The sequence below is a fragment of the Peromyscus californicus genome, unplaced genomic scaffold (genome assembly GCF_007827085.1).
Source record: "Peromyscus californicus insignis strain IS unplaced genomic scaffold, ASM782708v3 Scaffold_6__1_contigs__length_162567912, whole genome shotgun sequence".
In the NCBI taxonomy this organism is placed as follows: Eukaryota; Metazoa; Chordata; class Mammalia; order Rodentia; family Cricetidae; genus Peromyscus; species Peromyscus californicus.
The window spans coordinates 51,711,389-51,737,682 of NW_026294584.1; the positions used below are offsets into that span (position 1 = coordinate 51,711,389).

The 26,294-nt window shown below is 51.5% G+C and overlaps 1 protein-coding gene and 1 long non-coding RNA gene across 5 annotated transcripts; one reads left to right on the forward strand and one right to left on the reverse strand.

Moving 5' to 3' along the window:
• Nucleotides 1-857: 857 nt before the first annotated feature.
• Nucleotides 858-15,797, reverse strand: LOC128099169 (uncharacterized). 4 transcript variants are annotated; one of them, XR_008214442.1, is made up of 5 exons: nucleotides 8,441-15,797; nucleotides 5,958-6,374; nucleotides 2,524-2,809; nucleotides 1,933-2,055; nucleotides 858-1,686 (listed from the first exon to the last, which is right to left on the reverse strand). It is a non-coding gene; the product is annotated as an uncharacterized LOC128099169 (long non-coding RNA). The 4 variants fall into 4 exon arrangements; XR_008214443.1 differs by lacking the exon at nucleotides 8,441-15,797 and having other exon boundaries at nucleotides 5,958-6,059; nucleotides 6,244-7,335; XR_008214441.1 differs by lacking the exon at nucleotides 8,441-15,797 and adding an exon at nucleotides 5,532-5,697 and having other exon boundaries at nucleotides 5,958-7,335.
• Clec2l (C-type lectin domain family 2 member L) lies at nucleotides 8,183-24,931 on the forward strand. Its single transcript, XM_052720917.1, has 5 exons — nucleotides 8,183-8,378; nucleotides 18,976-19,050; nucleotides 21,515-21,681; nucleotides 22,532-22,632; nucleotides 24,200-24,931. Exons 1-5 carry the CDS (start codon nucleotides 8,198-8,200, stop codon nucleotides 24,309-24,311), a joined length of 636 nt encoding a protein of 211 aa, XP_052576877.1. The 5' UTR covers nucleotides 8,183-8,197; the 3' UTR covers nucleotides 24,312-24,931.
• Nucleotides 24,932-26,294: the final 1,363 nt, after the last annotated feature.

Genomic DNA, 26,294 nt, shown 5'->3' on the forward strand with positions numbered 1-26,294 from the left:
ATGATGGAATGTGGATGATACACCAATGAGGTAAGTGACATGGCCAGGGTGTGACCTAACCCCAGCTTCTGCCCTACATGGGCCCGAGCAGCCCAGCCCTTCTCTGCTGCGGGCTGCAGGAATATGAAGTAGGAATTCAGCTGACTACGAGAAAGCTACACCTGGAAGAAGCCAAGGGCCCTTCCAGAGGAGAAAGCCAAGACTTAAGAGTCTTGGTGATACTGCCTTTTGAATATTATTCAGATTTCCCCTATGCAATGAAAGTATTTGGATATACATCTCCCAACTGTGCTAAAAGCAGTCACACAGCCAGACCCTTAATTTCAGGCCTTTCTGTAATTATCGTCATTAGCAACATTTGGCCAGGATCTTTCTGGGATGAAAGTATCTTTTTTTTTTTTCTCCTAGAGCTGAGGACCAAACCCAGGGCTGAGCTAAATCCCCAACCCCAAGGGTGAAAGTATCTTATCTGAGATTCTTCCCAGACTTTCTAAGAACAGACTGCAGCATCCAGACTATCAGTCAGTTCCTGAGGGAAGATAAAAATCTACCATGAAGCCGGGCGGTGGTGGCGCACGCCTTTAATCCCAGCACTCGGGAGGCAGAGGCAGGCGGATCTCTGTGAGTTCGAGGCCAGCCTGGTCTACAGCGTGAGATCCAGGAAAGGCGCAAAGCTACACAGAGAAACCCTGTTTCGAAAAACCAAAAAAAAAAAAAAAAAAAAAAAAAAATCTACCATGAGACAACTGCCCAGGCCTGGCAGATGTGCTGATTAAGCTTAATCTTCTTTCTTCCAAGGGACATCTTAGTTCTAGACGTCCCTTTAACCATTAACCCAGAAGTAAAGGGCTTTTACTTACCAGGTACATCTAGCTGGGACGCAATTTGTCTAGTTACCTAGCTATACTTCCACTGCCCTGCCAAGAAACAGGCAGTCGAGTTAAGCTAAGAGTTTTTCTCAGTGACTTATAGAATCCTAACATTTTACCTAACCACTTCTAAGAATATAGTTTGAGCACATATATCCCCTTTTTCAGATCTATTAACCGAATTTAGCCTTTAGTTGATTCATGCCCCACTAGTCACTTCCCCTTGGGGTTGCAGATGATGGCTGACAATTACTGTTCTTTGTGGGTAGCTTATTGCCCCTCCTCTTGACCCTGAGGGAATTCAAGCCTGGTGACCTTGCCTTAGCCAGAGCATTGCTATTGCAGGGGTATATAACGGTAAACCTCAGAGACTGAAGGGTGGACTGGATTGAGAACTAGAAGAACGAGATGGAAGATGAGGAAGAGCTAGATGGGAAAGAACAAATGGGAGAATTCAGATAGAACTTAGAGAGAAAAGCAGAAAAGTATAGCGAGAAATCAGGCAAGAAAGGAGCTAAGTATGAGAGCAGAAAAGAAGCTGTGTAGAGAGAGAACTGACTCCGAAGAATAAAGTGAATGAATTAAAGAGTTTCGCGTATGTAGATTTATTTGATATCATCTAAGATTAGATTATCAGCTGGTTGTAGATTCTTCCACGGACCCTGGGAAAAGACTATCGAGGGGCTGGACCCCAACAGTCTTTGTTACTTCTGCCTCTCTCTCCTCACTCTTCTGCATAATTCTCCAGAGTCACATGTAGCCCGGGCTGGTCTGAACCTTGCTGTGCAGCTGAGGGTGATCCTTTGGCTTCCACTTCCTGAGAGAGGGGATGATGAGTATGTACCTTCATGTCCAGTATATGGGGCTTGAACCCAGGACTACTGCAAGTCAGACAGGCACCCCACAGATGAGCTACACCTCCTGCCTCCAGAAGGATTCTCTAACTCATTCTCAGAATCCTGTCATCCCACAGCAGAGACCACAATGCAAGTCACTGGTTAGGACACCGAGGCCTCTTCCAATGGGTGGACATTTCCGGGAATGGAAGCTGGTTCTTGCTCACCTCTCTGGCTTTGTGATTGCTCTATGGTGTTGATGGAAGCTCCTGAGACTCCATGGGCTGTAGAGGCATTGGCATCTGGATCACAAAGGCTAGGGTTTGCTGACCCCCGGGCAATCTGCAGGTCTTTTTTTAAAACAATGAGAAGCAGAATGTGACTTAGGACACCAAGTGCATCAGGACAGGCTGCCTTGCCCTTCCCCGGTGGCCCTCTCCTCCTTCCCATGCCCTTTACCACACTGACTCCCTTCTTTCTGAAGCACAGTCTTTTGGTACTCTGAAAGTGCCGGTCCCGCAATGCTGTCTGCTGCTTCCAGCCTCTTGATGAACATCTACACAGCAGCCAGTCGGCCCACGCTCAAACCATGAGCCAGGGCGTCTCTGGTTACATGCACAGCCAGCTCTGGGGCTGGGAAATAGCTTGACCTCATCTTGTGAGAACCCCGCCTGGCTGCTGTGTATGACCCCTCTGCATGTACTCTGGGGTCACACAAAGAGGCTGCGTGTGGAGGGCAGGCTGAGCTTAAAGATGAGTCACCACCTGGCTCGGAAGGAAGGAGGGTGAAAGGAATGTGTCAGGCAAGACTCATTCACCTGGACTCACTCAAGGTGGTCTGTGGCCCACAAGAACCAGACGAAGATGTGGTTGCCACCTGCTAGGGAGACTTGTCCCAGCAAGACCAGAAAAAAGCAAGGCAAGCCCTCCTGAGGTGGACAAAGACAGGCGAGCCCTCCTAAGGTGAGGTCTTGACTGGCTAAGGCATTTCCTCAACGGACTGCTGAAGGGAGGAGAGCCTTATGGACCTGTGGCTCCAAGCAGTGTCCTTCAGCTGTGCTCACAGGGACTTGACCGCGAGAATCTGATTGTCCAAATTAGTTACTGTAAATAGACAAAGTATAATTGCATACATTTATGTGGTACAAATAATGTTATGATACATACGTATACAGTTTGCAATATTTGAGTCAAACTAATTAGCATATCAATCCCCTTAATTACTTATTCCTCTTTAAAAAAAATTAAAAAATTAAGTTTATTTATTTAGTTTGTGGGTATGGATGTTTCGTCTATATGTATGTCTGTGTACCATGCATGTGCCTAGTGTCTGAGAAGGTTGGAAGACGTCATCAGATCCCCTGGAACTGGAATTACAGACAGTTGTGAGCCACCATGCCAGTGCTGGGAATTGAACCTGGGTCCTCTGCAAGAGCAGCCAGTACTCTTAACTGCTGAACCACCTCTCCAGTCCTGATTACTTATTGCATTTGGTGAGAACACTTACAATTTATTTTTTAGTATGTGTGGGCATGCACGTGTGTGTGTGTGTGTGTGTGTGTGTGTGTGTGTGTGTGTGTGTGTGTGTGTGTGTGTGTGAGTGCACAGGTGCCAGAGGACATCCTTGGACGTTGTTTCTAGGTAGACTAGCCTGGCTTGCCAGTGAGCCCCAGGGATCCACCTGGTTCCCAACAACCACAGGGTTGGGATTACAAGTGTTCACTACCACATCCAGCTTTTAAATGGGAGTTGTTGTGTCTACAAAGTAGCACATTACCAAGTGAACTATCCCCAGCCCCCGCTTCTCTTAGCAGTTCCCCCCTTCTTTTTTGTGTGCATGTGTGATGTGCGTGTGTGAGTGTGTACGTGAGGTCTGAGGTGTCAGGAATTATCCCTGATTGTTCTTCCACTTTAGTCAATGAGGCAGACCTCTCAGGCAAACCCAGAGCTTTAGGCTGGCTGAGGAGGAAGGGACTGGAGGGTGGGCACACACCTCAGCAGGTGCCACTCAGCCAGCTCCCTCCAACCTGAGTGGAGAGTTCATCACTGACTCCTTCCAGTGTCCCATCTGTCCTGGAGGTTTGGCTTTTGCAAATCTGTCTTCTCCATGGTCCAGCCAACAGAGGCATTCCAGAAACGTTTAGGACCCACAGGAAAAGACAGACCAGGCTGGTGGCAAGATGGCAGGCTGAAATAAACACGATTCATTTCTTTTGCATATTTGTGAATTAATAAAGCAATTCTTTTGGCAGGCTTTGCACCTCCTTGCCTATAGGACTTTGGTGGGACAGAGAACAAGGCAGCCTGGGACTAGGGCTAACCTCTCCTACCAATATAAGATGCTGAAGGAATTATAGGTGTGTTGGGGTGGGAAGGAGAGGGTCCTGGAGGGGTACGGTGAGGTGAGGCGCACTCATTCTATCTAGGAAAGCCAAGAGGTCTGTGGTTTCCTAGGGCAGCAGCGTCCACGACTCAGTGACAGGTAGGCGAGGCAGAGTCTCAGCAGCACTGTGGCCATGGAAGTACAGGGGCTGGGCTGACTTAAAGAGGTAGTGGCTGACTGTCCTCACAAGCCCTTGGGGACCTTGAGGCCACTTGGAAGGATGAGGGCCCTCAAAACTGGCTGAGGAGGAAGGGAATGGAGGGTGGGCACACACCTCATCATGGATGCCTCTGGGAACAGTACATGACCAGTGAGAAGCCAGTCCTGAGGAATCACATGTAAAACCCATCAGGGCGGGGGCAGGGCTGGGACAGAGGAGGTGGGAGTGTGCTTGTTGGGTATGGGGTTTTCTTTGTGGCTGAGCCTTCTAGAATTAGATCGTAGAAATGGCATGTAAGCTTGTGAGTATATTTAAAGGATGATGAATCATAGATTTGAAAATAGTATTAAAAATTACTTTTTTTTTGGAAACAGAGTTCCATGTAGTCCAGACTGGCCTTGAACTCACTGAATAACCAAGGATGACACTGAACTCATGCCTCCTCTTTTCAAATGCTGGGATTACCTGCAGGTACTGCCATGCTCTGATCTAAAAATGACAAATTTAAATTATTGTCTAAATTTATCTCAGTGAACAAGAGTTCTAAAAGCTGAGATGGAATTTCCTATTACCCCAGTGGGACAGTGACCCAAAATTACACTTCAGTTGATTTAAAAAAAGGAAATGCCATCCCCTGCCCCCAACTCTGGGTTTGTGGGCCAGGATTCACAGTTACATAATGGTGGGAGGAGACAATATTCTGAGACACAAGAAGGAATGCAGGGTCACCCGGCACAGAGCCCTCTAGACATAGGGACGTGCATCTCAACAGAGAGCAATGGGAACCTGCCTGAGAGACAAGGAGGCGGGTGGCCTGGGGGATGGGGGATATGTTCCTAGACATCTGCTTCTTTTTTAAAAATATTCTGTGTGTGTGTGTGTGTGTGTGTGTGTGTGTGTAAGTCAGAGGATAAACTGTGAGAGTTGATTTTCTCCTCCATATGGGCTCCGGGAATTGAACTCATGTCCTCAGCTTTAGCAGCAAGTGCCTTTACCTGTTGAGCCATCTCGTCAGCCCACCCAGACCTCTGCTTCTTACACTCACTTCAGTTCTGATCAAGCATGTTTAGCAGTATGTGATGTAACTGTGGGGACTCTGGTGTCCCGTCTCTACATCTGAGGCACTTGCCTACTCCCCGTGTGGGCCAAGCTCAGGCCCCCACAGTGTTCACACACATGCTTGCTCCTGAGGGACAGCGGGTACAGATTTAGCCTCACATGTCCAAGGGGAGGGCCAGCTTAGGAACTCTGTCTCTCTCGGGGCCAGAAAGCATGAGTCCCACCTCAGTGGCCTCATGTGTCCATCATGGCAGATCTTCCTTGTGGTCTCAGCAATTTCTCACTGGCTGAGGTAGTCATGAATCCCCCTGTCCGAGTTTGGGTACCCCAGAGCAGCTGGTATAAGGATTTGAAATCAAGCAGGTTTGGGGGCAGTGGTTCCAGAAGGCACTGGGAGGGGAGAAAGGGATCCATTAGGGCCTGTGAGGACTCCAAAGGTTGGGTCCCTGTCTTGGATCAGACCCTGAAGTCTGCTGGTCAGGGCTGGAATGCTGCTAAGTCACCCCACTTCCACTGCTTGGCTACTCGGCCCTGGTCCCCCTGTTTAGCCCATCTATTCATGGCAGGAGCCTCCTTGCTGACCCCTGCTCCACAGGAGCCTCGCCCCTTCTCCAAAGCTCATTTTCCTACAGTTGTCATCATTGACTAACCTGCTGTAGCGTCTCAGATGCTTCGTGTACCAATGTGATGAGGTTTGCAGCTTTGAGCCTGGTGCTCCACCTAGGCACCTCTCTAGAGATGTAGAGAACGTTCTCAGAGCGAAAGGAGAGATCATGGTCAGTCTTAAGCCAGGAGGCTTAGGAGGCAACAGATCCTGTGTCTGTCATCCACTCTCTACTCCTAATCCAACTGCATCACGATCACCACCATCACCACCACCAAAACCATCACCACCCCCACCCCCACATAGGGTCTTTCTTTACCTCTTGAACTTACTATATAGTCGAGGATGACCTTGAATAGCACCCAGTTAATGAGGTGCCAGGGATGGAACCCAGGGCTTTGTGTATACTAGGTGTCTTGGTTACTTTTCTATTGCTGTGAAGACACACCATGGCCAAGACAACCTATAGAAGAGAGAGTTTATAGGGGCTTACGGTTCCAGAGGGTTAGGGTCCAGGGCTATCACGGCACAGTGCTTGGCAGCAGGCAGGCAGGCAGGCATGGTGCTGGGGCAGGAGCTGAGAGCTCACATCTCATCCACAAGCACAAGGCAGAGAGAGAGAGAGAGAGAGAGAGAGAGAGAGAGAGAGAGAGAGAGAGAGAGAGAGAGAGACAGAGAGACAGAGACAGAGACAGAGACAGAGAATGGAGAGGCTCAGCCATGCTAAGGCTGAGGCTATGACAGATCCTCTGAGGTCAGAGTAGAGGTCAGGAAAGGTCATGAGGTGCATCTGGCCAGGGAGATGCCTTGTCAACCACACAACTGCCGTGGCTGCTTTAGAAACTCCCTCGGCCTTTTTGGTTGTTATTCCTTGAGGCAGGGTCTCACTATACAAGCCAAGCCGGCCTCGGTCTATGTAGACCACCCAGGCTGACTTCAAACTCTCAACTGCCCTGCTCCAGCCTTCCAAGCAGCAAGACGCCAGATTGGGCTCCCATGCCCGGCTGTGCCCTGGGCTTCCTTAAGTCCATTCTCTACCCACTGGGGAAGGTGCTAGCTACTGGAGGGCAAGTCCTCACTGCTTAGTTAGGTTGTGATTGCACAAACTTGTCATCTCAGCACTTGGGAGGAAGAGACAGGAGGATGGTTGCAAGCTAGAGGCCAGCCTGGTCTACTGTGAGTGCCAGGCCAGCCAGAACTACATAGCTAGAACCTAGTCTCAAAAATCCCCAAAGAGAGGCCGAGGGCACAACTTAGTAGGTAAAATGCTTGGGGCACAACCATAAGGACTGAGTTCAGATCCCCAGCACCGTTTAAGAGCTGTGCTGGCTTCAAGCATCTGAAAGTCAGAAATGGGGGGAGGTGGGTAGAGACAGACCTATCCATGGAGCCGGTTGGCCAGCTAGTCTAGCTGAAGTGGTGAGGCCCAGGTTCAGTGAGAGACCCTGTCTAAAAAAAAAAAAAAAAAAAAAAGGGTGTCTAGTGTGGTGGTCACGCTTTGAATCCCAGCACCTGGGAGGCAGACAGGCTATGAGTCAGAGGCCATCCCGGTCTACATAGTGAGTTCCAGAGCTGTATTAAAAGAAAAAAAAAAAAAAAAAAGTGGAGACTGAATATATCCATGAAGACCCCTGGCTTCCACGTGCAATTGCGAACCTTGTCACATAAGCCAGAAATGAGGGGGGAAAGCCCCTGATTCAGTAGCCGGTTGGTCTGACTTTCCGGCTGCCTGCAGCGTTGCCCTGGGTGGGATGTTTCTCTTACCTGCTGAGAATCTGGGGGGAGGGGGCAAGTCTCAGCCTCCCACCGGTCTACTGTGTCTCCAGGTCACCCCAGGAACAGCCTACCTAGGGCCTTGTCCTGGGAACCCCCTTCCCCGCCTCCCCACACTCTTTAGATGTTACCCATGAGGAGGCTCAGGAGGAGGAGCGCCTTGGCTCATAGCCGTCCTGTGCCTTCCGCTGCTCGGGAGTAGGTGGCGGGGCTGGTGACCTGGGCCGTCCTCCCTCCCCGCAACCCCGCCCGGCCGCCCGCGGTCGCAGCTCCCGCGCAGTCCCGGCTCCTCCCCCGCGCGGGGCTCGGCGCGCAGGCTGCGGCGCGCACAGCGGGGACCAGAGCGGCTCCGGCGCGGGGAGCCGGGCTCAGCCCCGCTCTGCGGACGCCGCGGCCCCGGGAGCACACCGAGTCGGCCTGGGGGGCCTGGGGGGCCCGCGGGGCGCACGCAGCGCCGAGTGCGCGTGGGGCCGGGCCCCGCAGCCGGGTGCAGGAGTGCGCGCGCGCCACGGCATGGAGCCGGCCCGGGAGCCCCCCGCGCGCACCCGCCCGCCGCCCCCCGCCGCGCGTCCCGCGCCCGCGGCACCCAGGCCGCGCTCGCCAGGCGAGGCCGAGGCCCGTGGCCCAGAGGGGCTGCTGCGGCGATCGGGGTCAGGCTATGAGGGCAGCACCAGCTGGAAGGCGGCCTTGGAGGGTAAGCTCTCAGCCTTCCATCCCCCGGACCCCCGACTCGGGACCCAGGAAGTGGCCAGTCACCTTGACAGCTCGCAGAAGGGAGGGTGATCCGGATAATTCATTCATTTCGGGCCAGGCACCATGGGAGGAAGAGGGGCGGTTGGGGACCACCTCTGGTCACAGCCTTGACCTGCCTTTGCTGCCAACTCCCTCAGTGACCTTGGAGCACGCTTCATGCTCCAAACCTTAGTTGGATCCGGTGTGAAGCACCTGCCCCGCTTGCTGGGTGGCGGCCTGAATCTATAGCAGAGAAAACACTTAGTGCTTCTTAAAAGCAAAAGCTCTGGTTCCCCGAGGTGATGCCTGTACTCTGTGGGGATGAGAGGGGCGCTCTGCTGGTGATGAGACAGAAGAAGAGGGCCTTTGTTAGTGATTTCGGGGTGCCACCTATCCCTTCTTGTCATAGTGGCTCAGGGAGTGACCTCGGTCTCAGTGAGACCTCAGAGTTGACCCTAGGAGACAGTGAGGCTTCGAAGAGACTTCAAGTTCACATACTCTTTTAGGAAACTTGTGGTGGCTGCAGGTGAGTGGTACTGTTCGGGAGATGCTGGAGTTGGCCACAGGGAGGGTCAGCTTCCAGGTGCCTCTCAGGCTCCTACCCGTTAGGAACTGGGCAGCATTAGCTAGGGACAGAGTCAGAGGAGGGCATCTCAGAGAAGGTGATCTTCCAGGGGTGTGGGACAGACAGGGAAGGAGTACCAGGTCAAGGAATGAAAGCAGGTAGCTGGAACTAGTCAGTCCCTTGTACACAACTAAACCATAGGGTGCTGGGTACTGATGAAGGAGGGATGGAGGGAGAGAAAGAATATGAAAACGGATATATCTGAGGGACTACCCAGGCCAGACTACGGAGTTTGTTTGAAGGAGCGGTCGAGGGTTTAAGAGAGCGATCTGAAGGGATAGACCTGCAGCGGATGGCTGGTGGGTGAGGAAGGTGGGTAGTGATCTGGAGGGGTAAGGCCACCTGTGCCCAGATAGGTGAGGGGGCTGCTGAGCATGGAGGACCCTTGGCCAAAGGCTGTGAGCCAGGGCAGGACACTGTGGAGGGCTGTGCAGACCCTGAAGAAGCCCAGTAGTGGTTAGGAACCATGGAGGCAAAGACATAGCTTCCCAGAAGCAAGACTGTTCATTACAGAGGAGAACCGGACCGCAAGCGTGTGGAATGGACTGACTAGCCCTTCTCGGATGTGTGTTTCTGGTTAGTGGTTGGGTTTGCCCTGTGACCTGGGCTTGCCCCCATCAGAATGGTATTTCTTGATGTCACTCCCATCCCTAGGCTGCATTTCTTCTTTCTTTTGTAAGTATTTGAAAGGGTCAGCTCGACTAACCTTTGCCCTTACCCCCATTGGGTAAGGCGATTTTAGGGTAGTGTGGCTGGCTGGCTCTGGCTCCATCTCTGGCCCTTAATACATCGACTCTTGTCCTTCCTACGGCCAGTGTGGCTGGCTGACCCTGCCCATCAGCTGAAGAAGAGGCTACACACTGGGCAGAAGGAAGGCGAGAAGCTTCCTGTGGTGGTCCAGCACACCATCGTACTTGGCATCTTCTTGCAGTCCAGCCTTGTCTCATCTGAACAGGCGTGGCACCCGACTGATGTCACGTTGTCCCTCTGGTGGTCTCCGGTGCATGTAAGAGCACCCCCTCCCGATGGCTCTTGGGTGCTCAGCGTCTTGACCTGCTGACCGTCCTACAGGACTTTTTAATTCCGTTGGTCCTCTGAGGGTCTTCTAGATGTTCCTTGGGTGTGCCCTATCTCCATCCAAAGAGGAGAGCCCATGGGTTAGGACTGGTCCTTGCCAGTGGCTGCCACCATATGGGACCTTTGAGCAGACTTGTTCATTCTTTCTACAGTGCTAAGACACCTCCTTAGGCCCTGGGCATATCCATCCCTCAGAGAGGTCCTAGAACAGGGGCGTCAGTTTGGAGAGGTGCCAAGAGCTGGTACACTTGGGCCGCCTGCCCACGCCGCTGGTGGGCTTCACTTATTTAAACCCTAGTTTCCTCATCTTGTGAGTCATGTCACGCTTTCTACCTCAGTGCTAATCAGAGAAAGCTCTGGAGGGTAGGTTCTGTTGTGGTGGCTCCTTTCCCAGCTCCCTGAACATAGAACCCAACAGCCTGGGTGAGGAGTCCAGGGAACAGGGGCGACCAGCTCAGCGGGAGGCCTTTGAGGTTGCCCTTGAAGCTGCTCCTGCCCCTCACTTCAGTTCCCTTGCTTTGCCCCAAGCAGCTGTGCCTCCTCCCCCCATGGAGCTGGGTGTGCACCTCAGTGGTGGATCCGCCCTGGAGAGGATGTGGGGAATGAGCGTCTTAAATATCTCACTCAAGGGCACACTGGCCGCTAACACATGAAACCTCCATGGCACTTGCCATTGGGTCCTCTGATGTGAAAAGCTTGTCTTTCTCTGGTGTGACCGAGGACACTAGCTCAGAGAGGCTAACTGGACGGAGTCCAGCTGCACTTTCTGGGCACACAGCTCTCCTCTCCTGGCCCCTCAGAAGAGTCTGCCACCCTCAGGAGGGAGCCGCTCTTCCCTCCTCACAGCTTGAGGGAATTGGAGGGCTCCAGGCAGAAGGCTGGGGTCTGGAAGACAGTCCTCAGTGACCCGTTAGCTCTGGAAACAGAAACCAGACATTGGTTGGCCCGTGAAGGTTGCTTTCCCCACGGGTGTGAGTCTCAGGTGAAGGCTGGTAAAGCTGACCCAGAGTGCCCCACTGGGGGCTGAAAACCCTGAAGATGATTCAAGATAGGGCTATTTCTAGCCTGGGGCCTGAGAGTTGGGCAAAGTGTTCTGGGGTAAGAGAGAGAGGGACAGAGTGACTCTGCATACCTCAGGCTATATAGATTTCTCAGTGGTCACCAATTCTGAATTTTTAATGTTGAAAGTTTTTTTTATTAGGCACAAACCCACAACTTCCTGATCAAAACCACACACATGCATTTGGCAAAAGCTATCTAAAAATTTAAAAATTACCAAGCTTCACCTTTGATCATTTTAAAATAGTCAGGATTATGCTTGCCAGGCTGTGCCCTGGATGGTTTAGACGTCAGCCGTGGGCCTCTTTTGGGATGTGGGTATGAGGGGGATCTGCGGTACGAAGAGCCAGAGTTTTCCAGTTGTCCTTTCTAATATTAGGCCAAATCATCCTCATTTAGAAGCCCAGGTAACCTGCGCCTGTAACTCCAGCGTATGTGGATGGACCGTTGCGTAGTGGGATGACCCTCAAGTTAGATGCTTGTGAAAAGCTGAACTGTGTTCACGCCACAAGAGCCACGGTGAGCCCTAACTCCTCGGACCTCAGAATTTGCCCTTGGGTGAAATTGTAGTCCTGGCAGACATGATTAGTTAAGAGGAAGCCAGAATGGAGTTAGCGGGGCCCCAATCCAATAGGAACTCGTGTCCTTAGAGAAACACAGCTCCACCCTGGAAGGCCATGTGCTAAGAATGACTGAGGCTGAGGTGGTAAAGTCATGAGCCAAGGGCTTTCAGCAAAACACCAGAAGCTAGGATGAGTCCAGCAAGGCTTCCCTGAGGGTTTCAGAGGCAGCATGGTCCCACCAACACCTCAATCTTTTGACTTCTGGTTTTCATAACTATGAGAGGAATCCTTATTTTTGAAGGCACCCAGTTGATGGCACCTTAGTTATGCAATCCGAGGAAGCAGGTACCATGTGGATTGCAGCTATCCAGCCACAGGCTGCCAGGACGGTAGACAGTCAACAGTGTGTTAGGGTCATAGGGTGTGTGTCGTAGGGTTTCTATTGCAATGAAACACTGTGACCAGAAGCAACTTGGGAGGAAAGGGTTTTTATTCAGCTAACACATCTATATCACTGTTCATCATCAAAGGAAGTCGGGGCAGGAACTCAAACAGGGCAGGAATCTGGAGGCAGGAGCTGATGCAGAGGCCATGGAGGGGCGCTGCTTACTGGCTCGCTTCCCCTGGATTGCTCAGCCTGCTTTCTTATAGAACCCAGGACCACTCGTCCAGGGATGGCACCACCCACCATGGGCTGGGCCCTCTCCCATCAATCACTAATTAAGAAAATGCTCTCCAGCTGGATCTTATAGAGTTATTTTCTCAATTAAGATTCCCTCCTTTCAGATGACTATAGCTTGTGTCACAGTGATATAAGACCAGCCAGCATAGTGTCCTTCTTCTGTCCATGCTGCATGGTTTAGAGAAAGCATCCCCATGAAGAAGTGAAGAGACTCTTCAATTTTGGTGATGATGGGGATATATGTACCCACCCTCCTTTTCTACTAAGTCCCTACAACTCTGAATTGTCAGGCTGACCGAGGATATTGCAGTCAGTGTAGTATTCTGAATCCAGTCTGTATTGTGCATCGCAATGGCCGAGTCCTACATTAGGGAACTCAAAGGAATTCAGCACAGTTCCTAATCCCACGGAGCTTGGGGCTGGTCGTCACAGTGATGGTGCACAGAACTCACCATGTGGGATACAGTTCTAAGCACTCTGCTGCCCTCCTTCAGCAGCCACGGAGCATCAGTACCAGAAACCTTCATCAGACCCCAAGATCCAAGGATGCTCAAGTGCCTGAGATCATACTTAACACAGAATCGGCTCACATTGTCTCATATGCTTTAAACATCGCTAAATTCACCATAATATCAAATATAATGTAAATGCTAGGTACTTAGTTGCTCTTCTGTATCGTGTAAGGAAAAACAACATGATATGAAGGTTTGTACATGCTCAGTACTGATGCAAATTTTTCTCATCTCAATCCAGAGTTGGTTGAGTGTGCGGATATGGACCCACAGATAGGGAGGGCCTTGTGTACATTGATATCTCACAAAAATCTGAGGGGTAGATACTGACGTGAGGAAAGTGGAGCAGAACAGATGTTCAGTAACTTTATTATGTGTCCACATCGAGAAAAGATCAGAGTGTGGCTATGAACCTGGGAAGTGATTTCAGATGCTGTATTCTCGTCCTCAGTAGGTAACTCAGAACACAGGCTTGAAAGAGGAGAGAGAAACAATGTGCAGCAGTGTGCTCTCCACTGTGTAGTTCTGGGAGACACAGACGGTGCTAAATCTCCCCCCACCCTCAGGACAGCAGAGCAATGGGGATGAGCTCCGAGTGTCAGGGCAGTCTTGAACCTGCGCTCTCATACTTCCTGAAGCCACCCACCCAGACTCCTGGTGTGTTGTTGGTTGTTTTTACTTTTTGGCCCTTTGCTCTTTTGGGGGGCCCACCACCCAGCTCCCAAATAACCATACACGGAGTCTTATTCTTACTTATAAATGACTGGCCTTTGCTTGGCTTATTTCTAGCCAGCTTCACTTAAATTATCCCATCTACCTTTTGCCTCTGGGCTTTTACCTTTCTCTATTTCTGTATATCTTTTCTTTCCTTCTTATTCTGTGGGTGGTTGGGTGGCTGGGTGGCTGGGTGGCTGGCTCCTTCTTTTCTCCTTGACCTTTTCCTTCCAGATTTCTCCTTCTATTTATTTCTCTCTGCCTGCCAGCCTCACCTATCCTTTCTGCTGCCTCACTGTTGATTGTTCAGCTCTTCATTAGACCATCAGGTGTTTTAGACAGGCACAGTAACACAGCTTCACAGAGTTAAACAAATGCAACATTAAAGAATGCAACACATCTTTGCATCATTGAACAAATGTTCCACAGCATAAACAAATATAACACTTCTTAAAATAATATTCTACAACACAGGTGGATGCAGGCATAGATTCCAGGTGTGGCTCAGGGTAGACCCCTACAGGAACCCAGTGTAGACCCCTCAAAGAATCCAGTGCAGACTGCAGCAGGACCCCAGCATAGACCCCTGAAGGACCTCAGTGGAGAACCCCAGCATAGACCCTTGGAGGAACCCAGTGTAGACCCCAGTAGAACTCAACATAGACCTCCCTGAGAAATGTAGCTTAGTCCCCTAGAGAAACCCAGCATAGACTTCTGGAGGAACCTAGTGTAGCCCGCTGATGGAGCCTGGCATAGGCCTCTAAACCTAGTAGAGATCGATAGAGGAGCTTAGTGTAGACCCTTGGAGGAGCTTAGTGTAGGCCTCTAGTGGACCCAGCATAGACTCCAGGAGGAATATAATGTAGACCCCTGATAGAGCTCAGCATAGGTCTCTAACTGAGCCTAGTCTAGACCCCTAGAAAATCCTAGTGTAGACCCCTGGAAAATCCTAGTGTAGACCCCATTGGTGGAGCCCAGTGTAGACCCCTGGAAGAGACAAACATATAACCCTGGAGGAAACTGCTGTTGAACCCTGGGATAGCCCAGTGTAGAACTGTGGAGGAACACAACATAGACCCTTGGAACAGCCCAAGGTTAAGTCTCTAGAGCAGTGGTTCTTAACTTTCCTAAGGCAGCGACCCTTTGATACAGTTCCTCATGTTGTGGTGACCCCAAACCATAAAATTATTATTATTATTATTACTATTATTATTATTATGTCTTTTGAGATAGGGCTTCTTTATGTAGCCCAGGCTGTCGTAGAACTAGCGCTGAAGCCCAGGCTGGCCTCAAACTCACAGAGATCCACCTGCTTCTGCATCCTGTGTGTTGGGATTAAAGGCGTGCGCCACTATCACCTGGATCATAAAACTGTTTTCGTTGCTACTTCAGAACTGCATTTTGCTACTGTTATGAATCATAATGTAAATATCTGTGTTTTCGGGTGGTTTTAGGACACCCCCCCAAGGGGTCTCGACCCACAGGTGGAGAGCAACTGCTCTAGAGGAACCCAGCATAGGCTCCAGTGGAGCTCAGTGTTGACCCCCTGAGGAATCCAGCTTAGTTCCTGGAGAAATCCCGCATAAACCCCTGGTCCAGGCCAGTGTAGACACCCGGAGACCTCTGTGGAGCCCAGTGAATTTCTGGTGGTGCATAGACCTTGCTCAAAGGAATGATTCCAAAATGTTTGTGGATCTTACAGGTGAAGAGCACTGAATACAGGATTTCACTCTCCATCCCTTTCACAGATATGGACCCCAGATCTAAATAGCCTGTCCCCATCTCTGGCAGGAACTTGAGGTAAAACTCTCAAGAATCAGGGCTGCTGTACAGGACTACATAAGGAGCAGGGCATGGAGCCCACTTTCACACACTAAGTGTGGAGGGCACTCTCCCACGAAGAGCCTCTCCAGGCCTATTGCCTCAGGGGAGGAAACAGAAGAGGTTCCTCCAGAGACTCCAATCTACCCAGGTGGAAAAAGCCAAGAAATTTAACAGCCTCAGATCAACCCAGGCAGAGCCCCTGCCATGCTCCCACATGTGGCAGTGGGCTCACAGGCTCCAGGGAACCCCTTATTCCTCCTGCCTTAGCTGTGAACAGTAGCCAAGCACCTCCAGGAATCGGAATAAGCATTTTGGAGACTCTGTGGGGAGGGGTCTTCCCACCTCTCCTCTGGTCAAACAACTCTCAGCAGTACCTTCAGAGAAACTATTACATCACTAAAGACGAGGTCGCTCTAGGAGAGGACACCACAGCACAGCTGGAGCAAACCCCAAACACCTTAGATTGTCATCACAGGAGGGAAAAGCCTGGTAGAAGGGTGAGGGGATGAAGTTGAAGAAATCCTCCCAGAAATAAACCAAAGAGGTAAAGAGCTAGAAGGAGGAGGGGGAGGAGGAGGGTGGAGGAGGACGGAGGTGGAGAGGAGGAGGGACAGGGAGGAGGAGGACCAATTTAAGAGCTCAAATATTTGGAGGCTTTTGACTTTTAGGAGGAAATCAGAAAATGAGAGAGAAGAAATCATCAATGATATAATTAAAGAACAATTTTCTGGCCCTGAAGGACATGAATTTCCAGGTTGAAGGGACCCATCAGTTGTCTACTAGAGTAGATAGAAATATCTATGTCCAACCAATGTATGATGTGCAGGATGGAATTCTTGGATAGAAGCAAATTCAGGAGTTGAGATAAAATGGCTCATGGTGAGAATAGAGAGCAAGGCTTTTCAAAAGCGACAGTGGTGCCAGATACAGTAAATACTTCCAAAGTTCTGAAGAATGACTTCAAGATAAGACACCACTTCAGGAGTACCGCTCACCACGGTATTGAAGAACTCTTGCTTGGTGTTATGGCAGACTGTGTGTATGTGTGTCAAGTCAGTACTTGCTGGAAGAGGGAGAGGCTGGAAGAGAGAGCTGGAGCTGGAGCTGGAGCTGGAGCTGGAGTTCCTGGCGGTTGTGAGCTGCTTGACGTGGGTGCTGGGAACTGAATTCAGGTCTTCTGCAAGAACAGGTCACACTCTTTACAACTGTTTATCTCTCTGTCCTTCAGGGCAAGAGAATTGCTCTTTAATTATATCATTGATGGTTTCTTCTCTTTCCTTTTCTGATTTCCTCCTGAAAGCCCAAGTCTTCAAATGTTTGAGCTCTTAAATTGGTCCTCCTCCTCCTCCCCTCCCCCTTTCTGCTAGCTCTTTACCGCTTTGGTTTATTTCTGGGAGGATTTCTTCAACTTCATCCCCTCACCCTTCTACCAGGCTTTTCCCTCCTGTGATGATAATCTAAGGTGTTTGGGGTTTGCTCCAGCTGTGCTGTGGTGTCCTCTCTTAGAGCAACCTCGTCTTGTTTTAGTGATGTAGTAGTTTCTCTGAAGGTACTGCTGAGAGTTGTTTGACCAGAGGAGAGGTGGGAAGAGTGTGAACTGTTGTGAAGTTCACACTTCACACTGTTTATCTCGGCCCCCTGGTGGTACCCGTGGGGCAGCCACTAGAAGGTGTGCTTAAGATGAAGGCGTGAACCACACAGGAGCGGACCCTGGGGAGGAAGAGCAGGAAAGCAAACAGGATTGGGCCAGAGAAACTCTCGGGCCACTGGTTCAGGGGTCTCCAGGGTGGCAGCCGGTCAGCCTACCAGGCCAGGAGGGTCCAGAGGCCACGTCTTTGAGACAATTGTTTTGGACTGAATGTTAATTTCCTCCCAATATTCATTCACACGCTGAATTGCTAAACACCAATGTATTTCTACATTTAATGATCAAGACAGTAGAAAAGCCAACCAAAAAGTTTAGAAGAGGCATTCCTATCTCCAAGATGCCGTTGATAATAGTAAGAAAAAGGAGAGGTGTGGGGAGCTGGATCCCTGCAGTGTTGCTGATAGAACTGTAAAATGTTATAGTCACTGTGGGAAACACATTGATGTTTCCTCAAAAAGGTACACAGAATTAGCACATGATCCAGCAGCTCTGCTCCTAGTCATGGACCCCAAAGAACCGGAAGCAGGGGCCCCAACAGACTGGTCACATGTCCCTAGCTGTGCTGTAGCAGTGGCCAAAGTGAGGCAGCCCGAGTGTCTACCTGGTTTCCCTTCTGTTGCTGTGATAAAAACCCGAGACAGGAAACAATTAGGGTTTATTTCAGCTCACAGTTCCAGGCTCCAGTCCATCATTGCTGGGAAGTCACGGCAACAGCTTGGAGCAGCTGGTCACATCTGCAGTTAAGGGCAGAGAGAAATGGACGCATGGTGCTTACCACTCAGCACACGCGCTCTACTCCACACTTGAACCTGGATCCCAAGCCAGGGAAGAGCGCTACCCACAGGGCGCTGGTTCTTCCCACAACAATGAACACAGGCAGAGCAGTCCCCCACAGACATGCCCAGTCTGAGCTAGACAGCCACTCACTGAAACCCTCTTCCCGGGTGATTTGGATTGTGCACGTTGACCATTAAAACTAACCATCACCAATGGATACAGCAACTGTGATATAGCCATAAAATTGAATAATGAACCATAAGAAGGGTAAGGTTCTGTTGCATGTTACAACATGATGAGTCCTGAAAACATGTTTAAGTGAAATAGGCCTGACACCAAAGAAAAAGCACTGTAGGGTTCCACTCACGAAATAAGTAGGGTAGAGACAAGGCGGAGGGATGGCGGCTGGGAGATGGGGTGCGGGGGCTGCCGTTTAGAGGGTAGGAAGCCTCTGCTTACAGAGGTGAAAGTTTTGCAAACAGATCATGGGCCTAGCCTGGCTACGCAAGGCTATGAATTGAGCACTTAAAATGGTTAAAATGGTGAATTTTACGATATATTGTCTATATCTCACAAGATACGTATCCCAATAAAATAAGAAACCACTCTGTTTTAAGTCTAAAAGGTTTACTTTGTCACGATAAAAATGTTAAGTGGAAATAAAAGTGAATAAGGAGAACCTGGAGGAGTGGGTGTGGGGTGACAGATAAGGATGGTCAAGATGCTGGGAGGTCTGGGTGGAGGAGGAGGGCCTGGGGAGCAGACACCCCGGCACAAGGCTGTGAGCGTGGAGTGAGTGAACCCTGGAAGGTGCTGGAAAAACGACAGGAGAGTCTAGGTCAGAAAGCTGTGGCTGCCACAGACGGAGTCTGTGGGCAGCAGACAAAACTGAGGCTGTGGTCCAGAAGAGAGCCTCTCAAAGGGCGGGCATCATCCCCGTCACCCTGAGGGCTGGTTCCCGCTCTCGCGCAGTTCCACCCGATAAGGCTCTTGCTGTCAGGACTTGGGGATGGTGGTGGGGGTTGGAGACAGGACAACAGGGTGGCAGCTGATACTGACCCATTTCTCTTCTCCTTAGACACCACCACCCGCCTGCTGCTGGGGGCCATTGCAGTCCTCCTCTTCGCCATCCTGGTGGTGATGAGCATCTTGGGTGAGTGTGCATGTCAGAGTGTGTCGGCAGCGTGGCTTCTGCACACCTGGTCCCAGCATGTCTAGCTAGGCAAATTCTTCCAAATATTAGAAATAGGGGGAAGACACACAGTAAGTTAGAAGTAAAGTGGTTGGTTGTTTCTAAAATTGTAGTCTAAAATACAATTCTACATGGACTGTGCGTGTCCCATTCACTGGTCATGTAGGAAGCAATGGTAGCAAGGAATTAGTTCATAAATGCCATGGGCATTCAGAACAATCTAGGCTAGGCAGGCAAAGCCTAATGGAGGTGATGATTTGGAGATACGAGACTTTAAATATCACATTCATTCAACAAACACTTGTTGAACTTGGCTACATGTAAGACCCTAGACTAAGTGCTGGTGTGGGGTGGAGTCTAGGAAGAGGGAGGGAGAAGGGGGCCGGAGGGAGAAGAGAGTGCTCCCTGCATTTATTGATTCTCCGTTGTTTTTAGCTCAAATTAACCCTTATGCCAAAGGGGCATCCTTTGGAGTGGAAAACTCTAGATGCTACACAGGCTTACAAACAAGGAGTGCTTCGTGCTAGTGAATGGGTTACAGAGGTAAAGCAGGGCAGACAACGCTCCCAACAGGGATATGAGTGCCCTGGGGAGACTTCTGGAAAAATGTCTTGGCCTCTGTGGAGTTTGTAGAAGTGATTGAAGTTTTTCTTCTCCTCCTCTTCTTCTTTTTGAGACAGGCTCTGATGTAGCCCAGGTTGGCCTTGAATTCCCTGTGTTGTTGAGGCTGGCCCTGAACTCCTGATCTGACTGCCTTCACCTCCCCAGTGCTGAGATTAAAGCTGTTCTGTGCCACATCAGGTCTGTCTGGTGTGTGCCAGCACCCCTGGCTTGTGGAATGCTGGGGACAAGACCCAGGGCCTTGTGCATGCTAAGCAGGCACCCTGTCAACTGAGCTGCCTCCCCACCCTCCTGTCCTCAGTCTTTCAGTATTTTATTTTTATGATTGTGTGTGTGTGTGTGTGTGTGTGTGTGTGTGTGTGTGCGCGCGCGCTCGCGTGTGCGCACACGCCTGTGTGCAGGCAGACATGGTGCTGGAAAAGGTGCTGAAAGTTTGACATCTTGATCTGCAGGCAACAGGAAGTGAACTGAGACACTGGGTGTAGCTTGAGCACTGGAGACCTCAAAGCCCACCCCCACAGTGACACACTTTCTTTAACAAGGCCACACCTACTCCAACAAAGCCACACCTCCTAATAGTGCCACTCCCTATGAGATTATGGGGGGCCAATTACTTCAAACCTCCACAGTCAGCTTTGGCTACATGAGACTGTGTCAAAATCCAAAACTAAAACTTACCTATAAAACTTCAAATGAGCCAAGCACTGTAACTCACGCTTTTAATCCCAGCACTCGGGAGGCAGAGGCAAGCAGATCTCTGTGAGTTTGAGGCCAGCCTGGTCTTACGTAGTGAGGTCCAGGCCAGCCAGGGCTACATAGTGAAACCAAACAGAACCTCAAAGGATCCCAAGAGAAGGAGAAACGTGTAGAACAAAGCCAGGCAAACTTCTGGTTTTGAATTGACATGTGTTCTGATCTCCAGGAGACTCAGAGTGTAAGTAAGCACATGGCAAAGAGGTCTTGGAGGGTTGATGGACATTCTGAACTGCTTTCCCAGAAAAGTGTGTGTGTGTGTGTGTGTGTGTGTGTGTGTGTGTGTGTGTGTGTGTGTGTGTGTCTGTGTCTGTGTGTCTGTGAGCTATGGAGGACCAAAGAGGGCATGGGATCCCCTGGAACTAGAGTTGTAGACAGTTGTGAGCTGCCATGTGGTTGCTGGGAATTGAACCCAGATTGTTTGGAAGAACAGCAAGTGCTGTTAACCTCTGGGCCATCTCTGCATCCCCCTCCACTTCAAAAAAGTACTCTTTATTAGTGGGGGGGTTGTGGGTGTAGCGGTCAGGGGACAACATGCAGGAGTTAGCTCCTAGCTTCTCACTGCCCACTGCGTGGGTCCCAGGGATGTAACTCACGTTGTCAGGCCTGGAGGCCAAGTGTCTTTCCTCTCGGAGCGAGCCATCTACCTGGCCCAGGACTCAAGTTTAAAAGGAATTTTCTAGAAGTTCAGTGGTAAGCAGGGTTGTGGAGCTAGCCAGTGAGGGAGAGCGTGGTTGTGAGGGTGGCACACTGTCCTGGTGGTCTGAGTTCCTAGGGTTAAGAGAGAGGTCTTTCCTTGGGTTTGTCCCTCTACTGTCCCCCACGGTAACACACTGGCCACCTTCCTCAGTGGCCCTCGTCCTGTCCATTTCATCTGGAACTCCTCCCTGAGGCACGGTGACGTCAGCAGGGCCGCTGAAGGGCACTGAAGTCCAGACAGAGGGAGGGAGCTGTGGGGAAAGGACTGGAACACAGTGTCACCAGGCATCCTGGGAACATGGCAGTGGCCAGGCACACCCCGAGACACTCAGCCCCTTCCCTCTCCCTGCAGCTTCCAAGGGCTGCATCAAGTGTGAGACGCCCTGCCCAGAGGGCTGGCTGCTCTACGGGCGCAAGTGCTACTACTTCTCTGAGGAGCCCAGAGACTGGAACACCGGGAGGCAATACTGCCATACCCACGAGGCGGCCCTGGCTGTGGTCCAAAGCCAGAAGGAACTGGTGAGAGCCTGGGTCAGAAGCGGGGGTGGGGGAGTGGGGGTGGGGGGTGGGACTCTAAGGGGAGATGCACACCCAAGTGGAATGACCCTCTGGGTGCCTGTGTCCGGTCACTCAGCCACTGTACAGCCATGGGGAGACAGGTGAATCCCCTGGGGTCTGACCACTTGAACCTCCAGCCTCCAGGCCACTTCCATCCAAGGCTGCTTGGCTGCGCTAAACTCAGTATTAGAAGGATGGATTAGAAGATGTGAACACACGTGGACAATGTAACAGACACTCTCATTTCCTCCCATCTAAATCAAGGCATTGCCTCTCCTCACACCTTGAGCTGTTTTGCTAATAGAAAGGTTAAAGAGACAGAACCCCTGATCTCTTGGTCATTTTGGACGTTGTGACCCAGCGCTGCACACTTCTAAACTAGGAGTCGGTCTCAAAACCAATTTTTGTTTGTCTGTGATGCACAGTATTTCTGTGCCACTTTCTGAGAAAGTCCCAGAAGTACAGGTAGGATAACCTACTGTGGTAAGATTTGGCCAGGCATCTAACCTATCCTGTGGGCCATCCCCAAACTCCCAGCTACTTAAATGAGGCCAGCTGGGGGGTGGGGCCATTTTCAGGCTGTCGGGGACATCTGTGGCAAGCTTGGGAAGCTGCTCCGGTCTTGCTCCAGCAGTGTGACTGCCCAGGGCTCTGTAATCATTGATCCACGCTCTCCCAGCAAAGTGACACACCATCTCAGTACCCACCACACCTCTCCAGAGCTGCATCTTCCAGGCCGAGCCCCGGCTTGGGCTGGGCAGCAGTCACAAAAGGGTCCTCCACGCCCTGGTTTCTCTCTTTCCGTTTGCAGGAATTTATGTTCAAGTTCACACGGAGGGAGCCCTGGATTGGCCTGCGCAGAGTTGGAGACGACTTCCACTGGGTCAACGGGGACCCCTTTGACCCAGACACGTGAGCTGAGACTCCATTTTCTAGGAGAGAGTTGAGCTTAGACTGGGAAGGTGTAAGCCCCAGGGGCAGCTCTTGGACAGATATGTGTGTGGTTTTGTGCTAGCTAGAGTTGATAGGTCTCTAGGGCAAGTGTTGGGGAGTGGGGGTCTGTGACAGGGTCCCTTTATGAAAGTGTCCTGATTTCCCTGTAAGTCCGGCCTGGTTTGGTAGCCCTGCCATACAGAGAGCTAGCTTCTCAGTGAAAGGTGCAGGTGACCTCTATCTATGACTACCCCATCTGTGCCCCTCCTGTTGGCCAGAACTTGGTCCCATGTCCACACCTGGTTGCAAGGGATGATGGGAGGTATGGCTTCTGTAGGTAGTGGGCCCCAAAGGCATCGTGGCAAAGGAAGACAGGAACTCTGAACACAGTTGCCCATGACATCACTGATCACCTTTTTCTGTGACAGCATCTTCTGGCACGGGTGCCCTGGGGGAGGTGTTGGGCACACAGTGCTGCTGTGTCTGTGTGGCCCACGTGATGGGACAGTGACCTCGGGCAACGGGGGTAGCAAATGCAGCTGTGGAGGTGGATTGTGGTGGCGGAGGTCTGTGTGGTGGCAGGGTAGGTTTAGGGACAGGCAGGTCACTTCAGCTGCTTGTCCAGACTCTACCTGTGGAGCCCTGTGCCCTAGGGTGCCGGGTCGGAAGGAGCATGGCTGCCAATCTGACGGAGATGGTAAGAGTGTCTCCAAGGCAGGAGCTGAAGTGAGGCGGGCAGCGGGGCTGGTGACGAGTGTGGCCCACCTGAGCCTAGTGCCAGCCAGCGGCCCTTCCCGTGTCTTTCTTTTCCCGAAAGACTCAGGGGCTCCGCCTCTTCCCTCGCCGCTCAGCCTCTTTCTCCCAGGCCAGACCACGGAAGAGCCTTTCTTTGCCTTTCTGGAAACTTCTTGCTGTTAGTGTCCCGGGGAGTTCCGGAGGCTAGGGTCTCTCCAGGGCTGACCCCTGGGCAAGGACCTTGCACGTGGGTCCCCACCCTTCCAGCTACCAGGGAACGAGCAGAGACCGGGTGAACAAGCATGGTTTTTACGGAATGCTCCCAGGGCTGTGCGTGGTTTGGGTGAATTCCAGGCCATGTGGCCCCATTCTTCCGTGTGACTACATTCCTGAGCTTTTACTGTGTGCTGTGAGGGAACCAAGAGGAGCAGGGCGCAGAACCTGGACCCTGTTCGGAAGCTGGCTGCCTTGGGGACTGGTGGGAACGGACAAGCCCCTCGAGGCTGTGATGAGAGGTGCCTCACGGTGCAGACAGGGTTCTGTGGGACGTATGGTGGGCAGAGGGTAGCTCTGAACTGGGCGCCTTGGAGCTGACCTTAGAAGGAGGTAGAATAAGGAAGGCAGGGAGCTTTGGTGGCGGGTGCGGGGACTGTTCCGGTGACTGGAGGATAGAACTGGGGACTAAGCCGGCAAGGTGCACCAGTATCTGTCTTGGGAGATACTCCAGCGAGGGCCAGAGGTGGGGACAGGACCTGTGGGACCACCTGCGACGGGCGGCATGCGAGCACCTGACCTTTCTGTTCCATCACAGATTCACCATCTCGGGTATGGGGGAGTGCGTCTTTGTGGAACCCACCAGGCTGGTGTCAACGGAGTGTCTGACGACCCGGCCCTGGGTGTGCAGCAAGATGGCCTACACGTGACGGGGCTCAGGCCGGAGGGGGCCCTCTGCCCAGGCCCGAGGGCAGTATCTCTTCTATCACTCGCTTCCAGCAGGAGCCGCCACCCTTTCTGAATGGGAGTAGTGGGGAGGGTGGCCTCTGTCACCATCCCCTCTCAGGCTCCAGAGCTCTGAGGCCCTGGTTCCTGGTCTCTCTTGTCCCCAGGCAGGTCCTGCGGCTTAGCAGTTATATCTCATGTGCTAAGTAAGTAGTGTAGACATCTTGCCCCCATACACACAAGCACACATGTGTACACACATGTACGCACACGTACACAACACAGTTGCAGGCTCTCTGTAACAGGTCACCCTTCCTTGGCTCTGCCTGGAAGCTTCCTTACTGCAGTCCTGGTGCTTCTGGGCAGAAGAGGGGCTGACACGGATTGTATGGCTTTTGGCTCAGCAGCCTGCCCTCCCAGTGGCTTCTCTCAGGTGGCTGGGGGAGGCAGGCAGGTACAGCTTCCTCTGCACCACGGAGAGAACAGCCCAGGGCTGGAGGCCCCTCTGTCTGTCCTCCCTGCCTTCCCGGGGTCCTCAGGCAGGGCCCCTGCTGTGCTGAGGTGCTGATGTATCGGTCACTAATGGAATAAAGACATGACTGCATCTCTGAGTCTGCTGCCATTTGTCCCGGGGCCATCGCTTGGGGAGGAGCAGAGGGGCAGTCTCTGGGGGCCACCATAAGGATGCAGGTGTCCCAGTGTGACACACAGCATTGTGTGGGGACCCAGCACGGAAAAAAAAGAATAACAAAACGGAACACCCTTCCCAGCTCAGGCTTCATTTCATGGTGGCAGCTGTTAGTCTTACCTGGGTGTACCCCCATTCTGGTACTTTCAGGACCATTTGACCCAATATGACAAATACTTATTCACACCTACTATGCTGGCTTGTTTCATGTCAACGTGACACAAGCTGGCATCATCTAAGAGGAGGGAACCTCAATTGAGGAAATGCCTCCATAAGATCAGGCTGTAGACAAGCCTGTAGGGAATTTTCTTAGTTAGTAAGTGATGGGGAAGGCCCAGCCCATGGTGGGTGGAGCCATCTCTGGGCTGGTGGTCATCCTGGGTTCTTTAAGAAAGCAGGCTGAGCAGGCCTTGGAGAGCAAGTCAGTAAATAGCACTCCTCCATGGCCTCTGCATCAGCTCCTGCCTCCAGGTTCCTGCCCTGTTTGAGTTCCTGTCCTGACTTCCTTCAGCGATGAACTGTGATGTGGATGTATAAGCCAAATAAACCCTTTCCTCCCCAAGTTGCTTTTGGTTCTGGTGTTTATCACAGCAATAGAAACTTTAACTAAAACAAACTGGAGACCTGACCATGTGTTTTGGGGAGGATTGTGGAAGGACTTTGGAACTTTGGGTTGGAAAAGTCATTAAGTGTTTAAAGCCTGGTGAGCTGTTCTGTGGGAGCTTGGAAGACAATGTTGGGGACAGTGCAGAGTATGAAGGCCTGACTTCTCCAGAGGGAAGTTGAGAGTCCCTTAAAGACTTTACCAGGGCTGTGTGCTATTTTGAGTTGAGAACCTGTGATTCTGGTCAGCTGCAGCTGAAGAATCAGCTGTGTTTATGATAACAGAACCAGTAAAAGTAAAATCTTTGCTCTACTGGGGCATTTGATGCGGGTTGGCTGGAGCTGAGAAATCAGCAATGATTAAGAAGAGACCAACATTACTGAGGGGAAATCTTCTGGGACCTGTTTCCTCAGGGTCAGCACACAGAAGGCGTGTTCCAGAGGGGCCAGGGTTGTATCTCAGGCTGGCAGCCCGGCTCAGCCACCTGTAGGAGTCTCCCAGGTGGTGCTGGTGTTGAAGGCATGAGGGGTCGTGGAGAGCAGCTGAGGCTTGGCGCTGTGAGAGACCAGGAGAGGCCGCTGGTGAAGGTGCAGCCTCGGGAGCAGTTGAAGGCCCAGGGCTGAAGGGGTCACACAGTTCAGGTTTGGCTCCATGAAGAGAGCCCAAGAAAGGTTA

Bases quoted from the DNA above. Each gene is read 5' to 3' on its own strand.
- Clec2l (XM_052720917.1), top strand. From the start codon at position 8,198: ATGGAGCCGGCCCGGGAGCCCCCCGCGCGCACCCGCCCGCCGCCCCCC. The intron at 8,379-18,975 runs GTAAGCTCTCAG...TCTTCTCCTTAG, and splicing joins CTGGAAGGCGGCCTTGGAGG to ACACCACCACCCGCCTGCTG. The intron at 21,682-22,531 runs GTGAGAGCCTGG...TTCCGTTTGCAG, and splicing joins TCCAAAGCCAGAAGGAACTG to GAATTTATGTTCAAGTTCAC.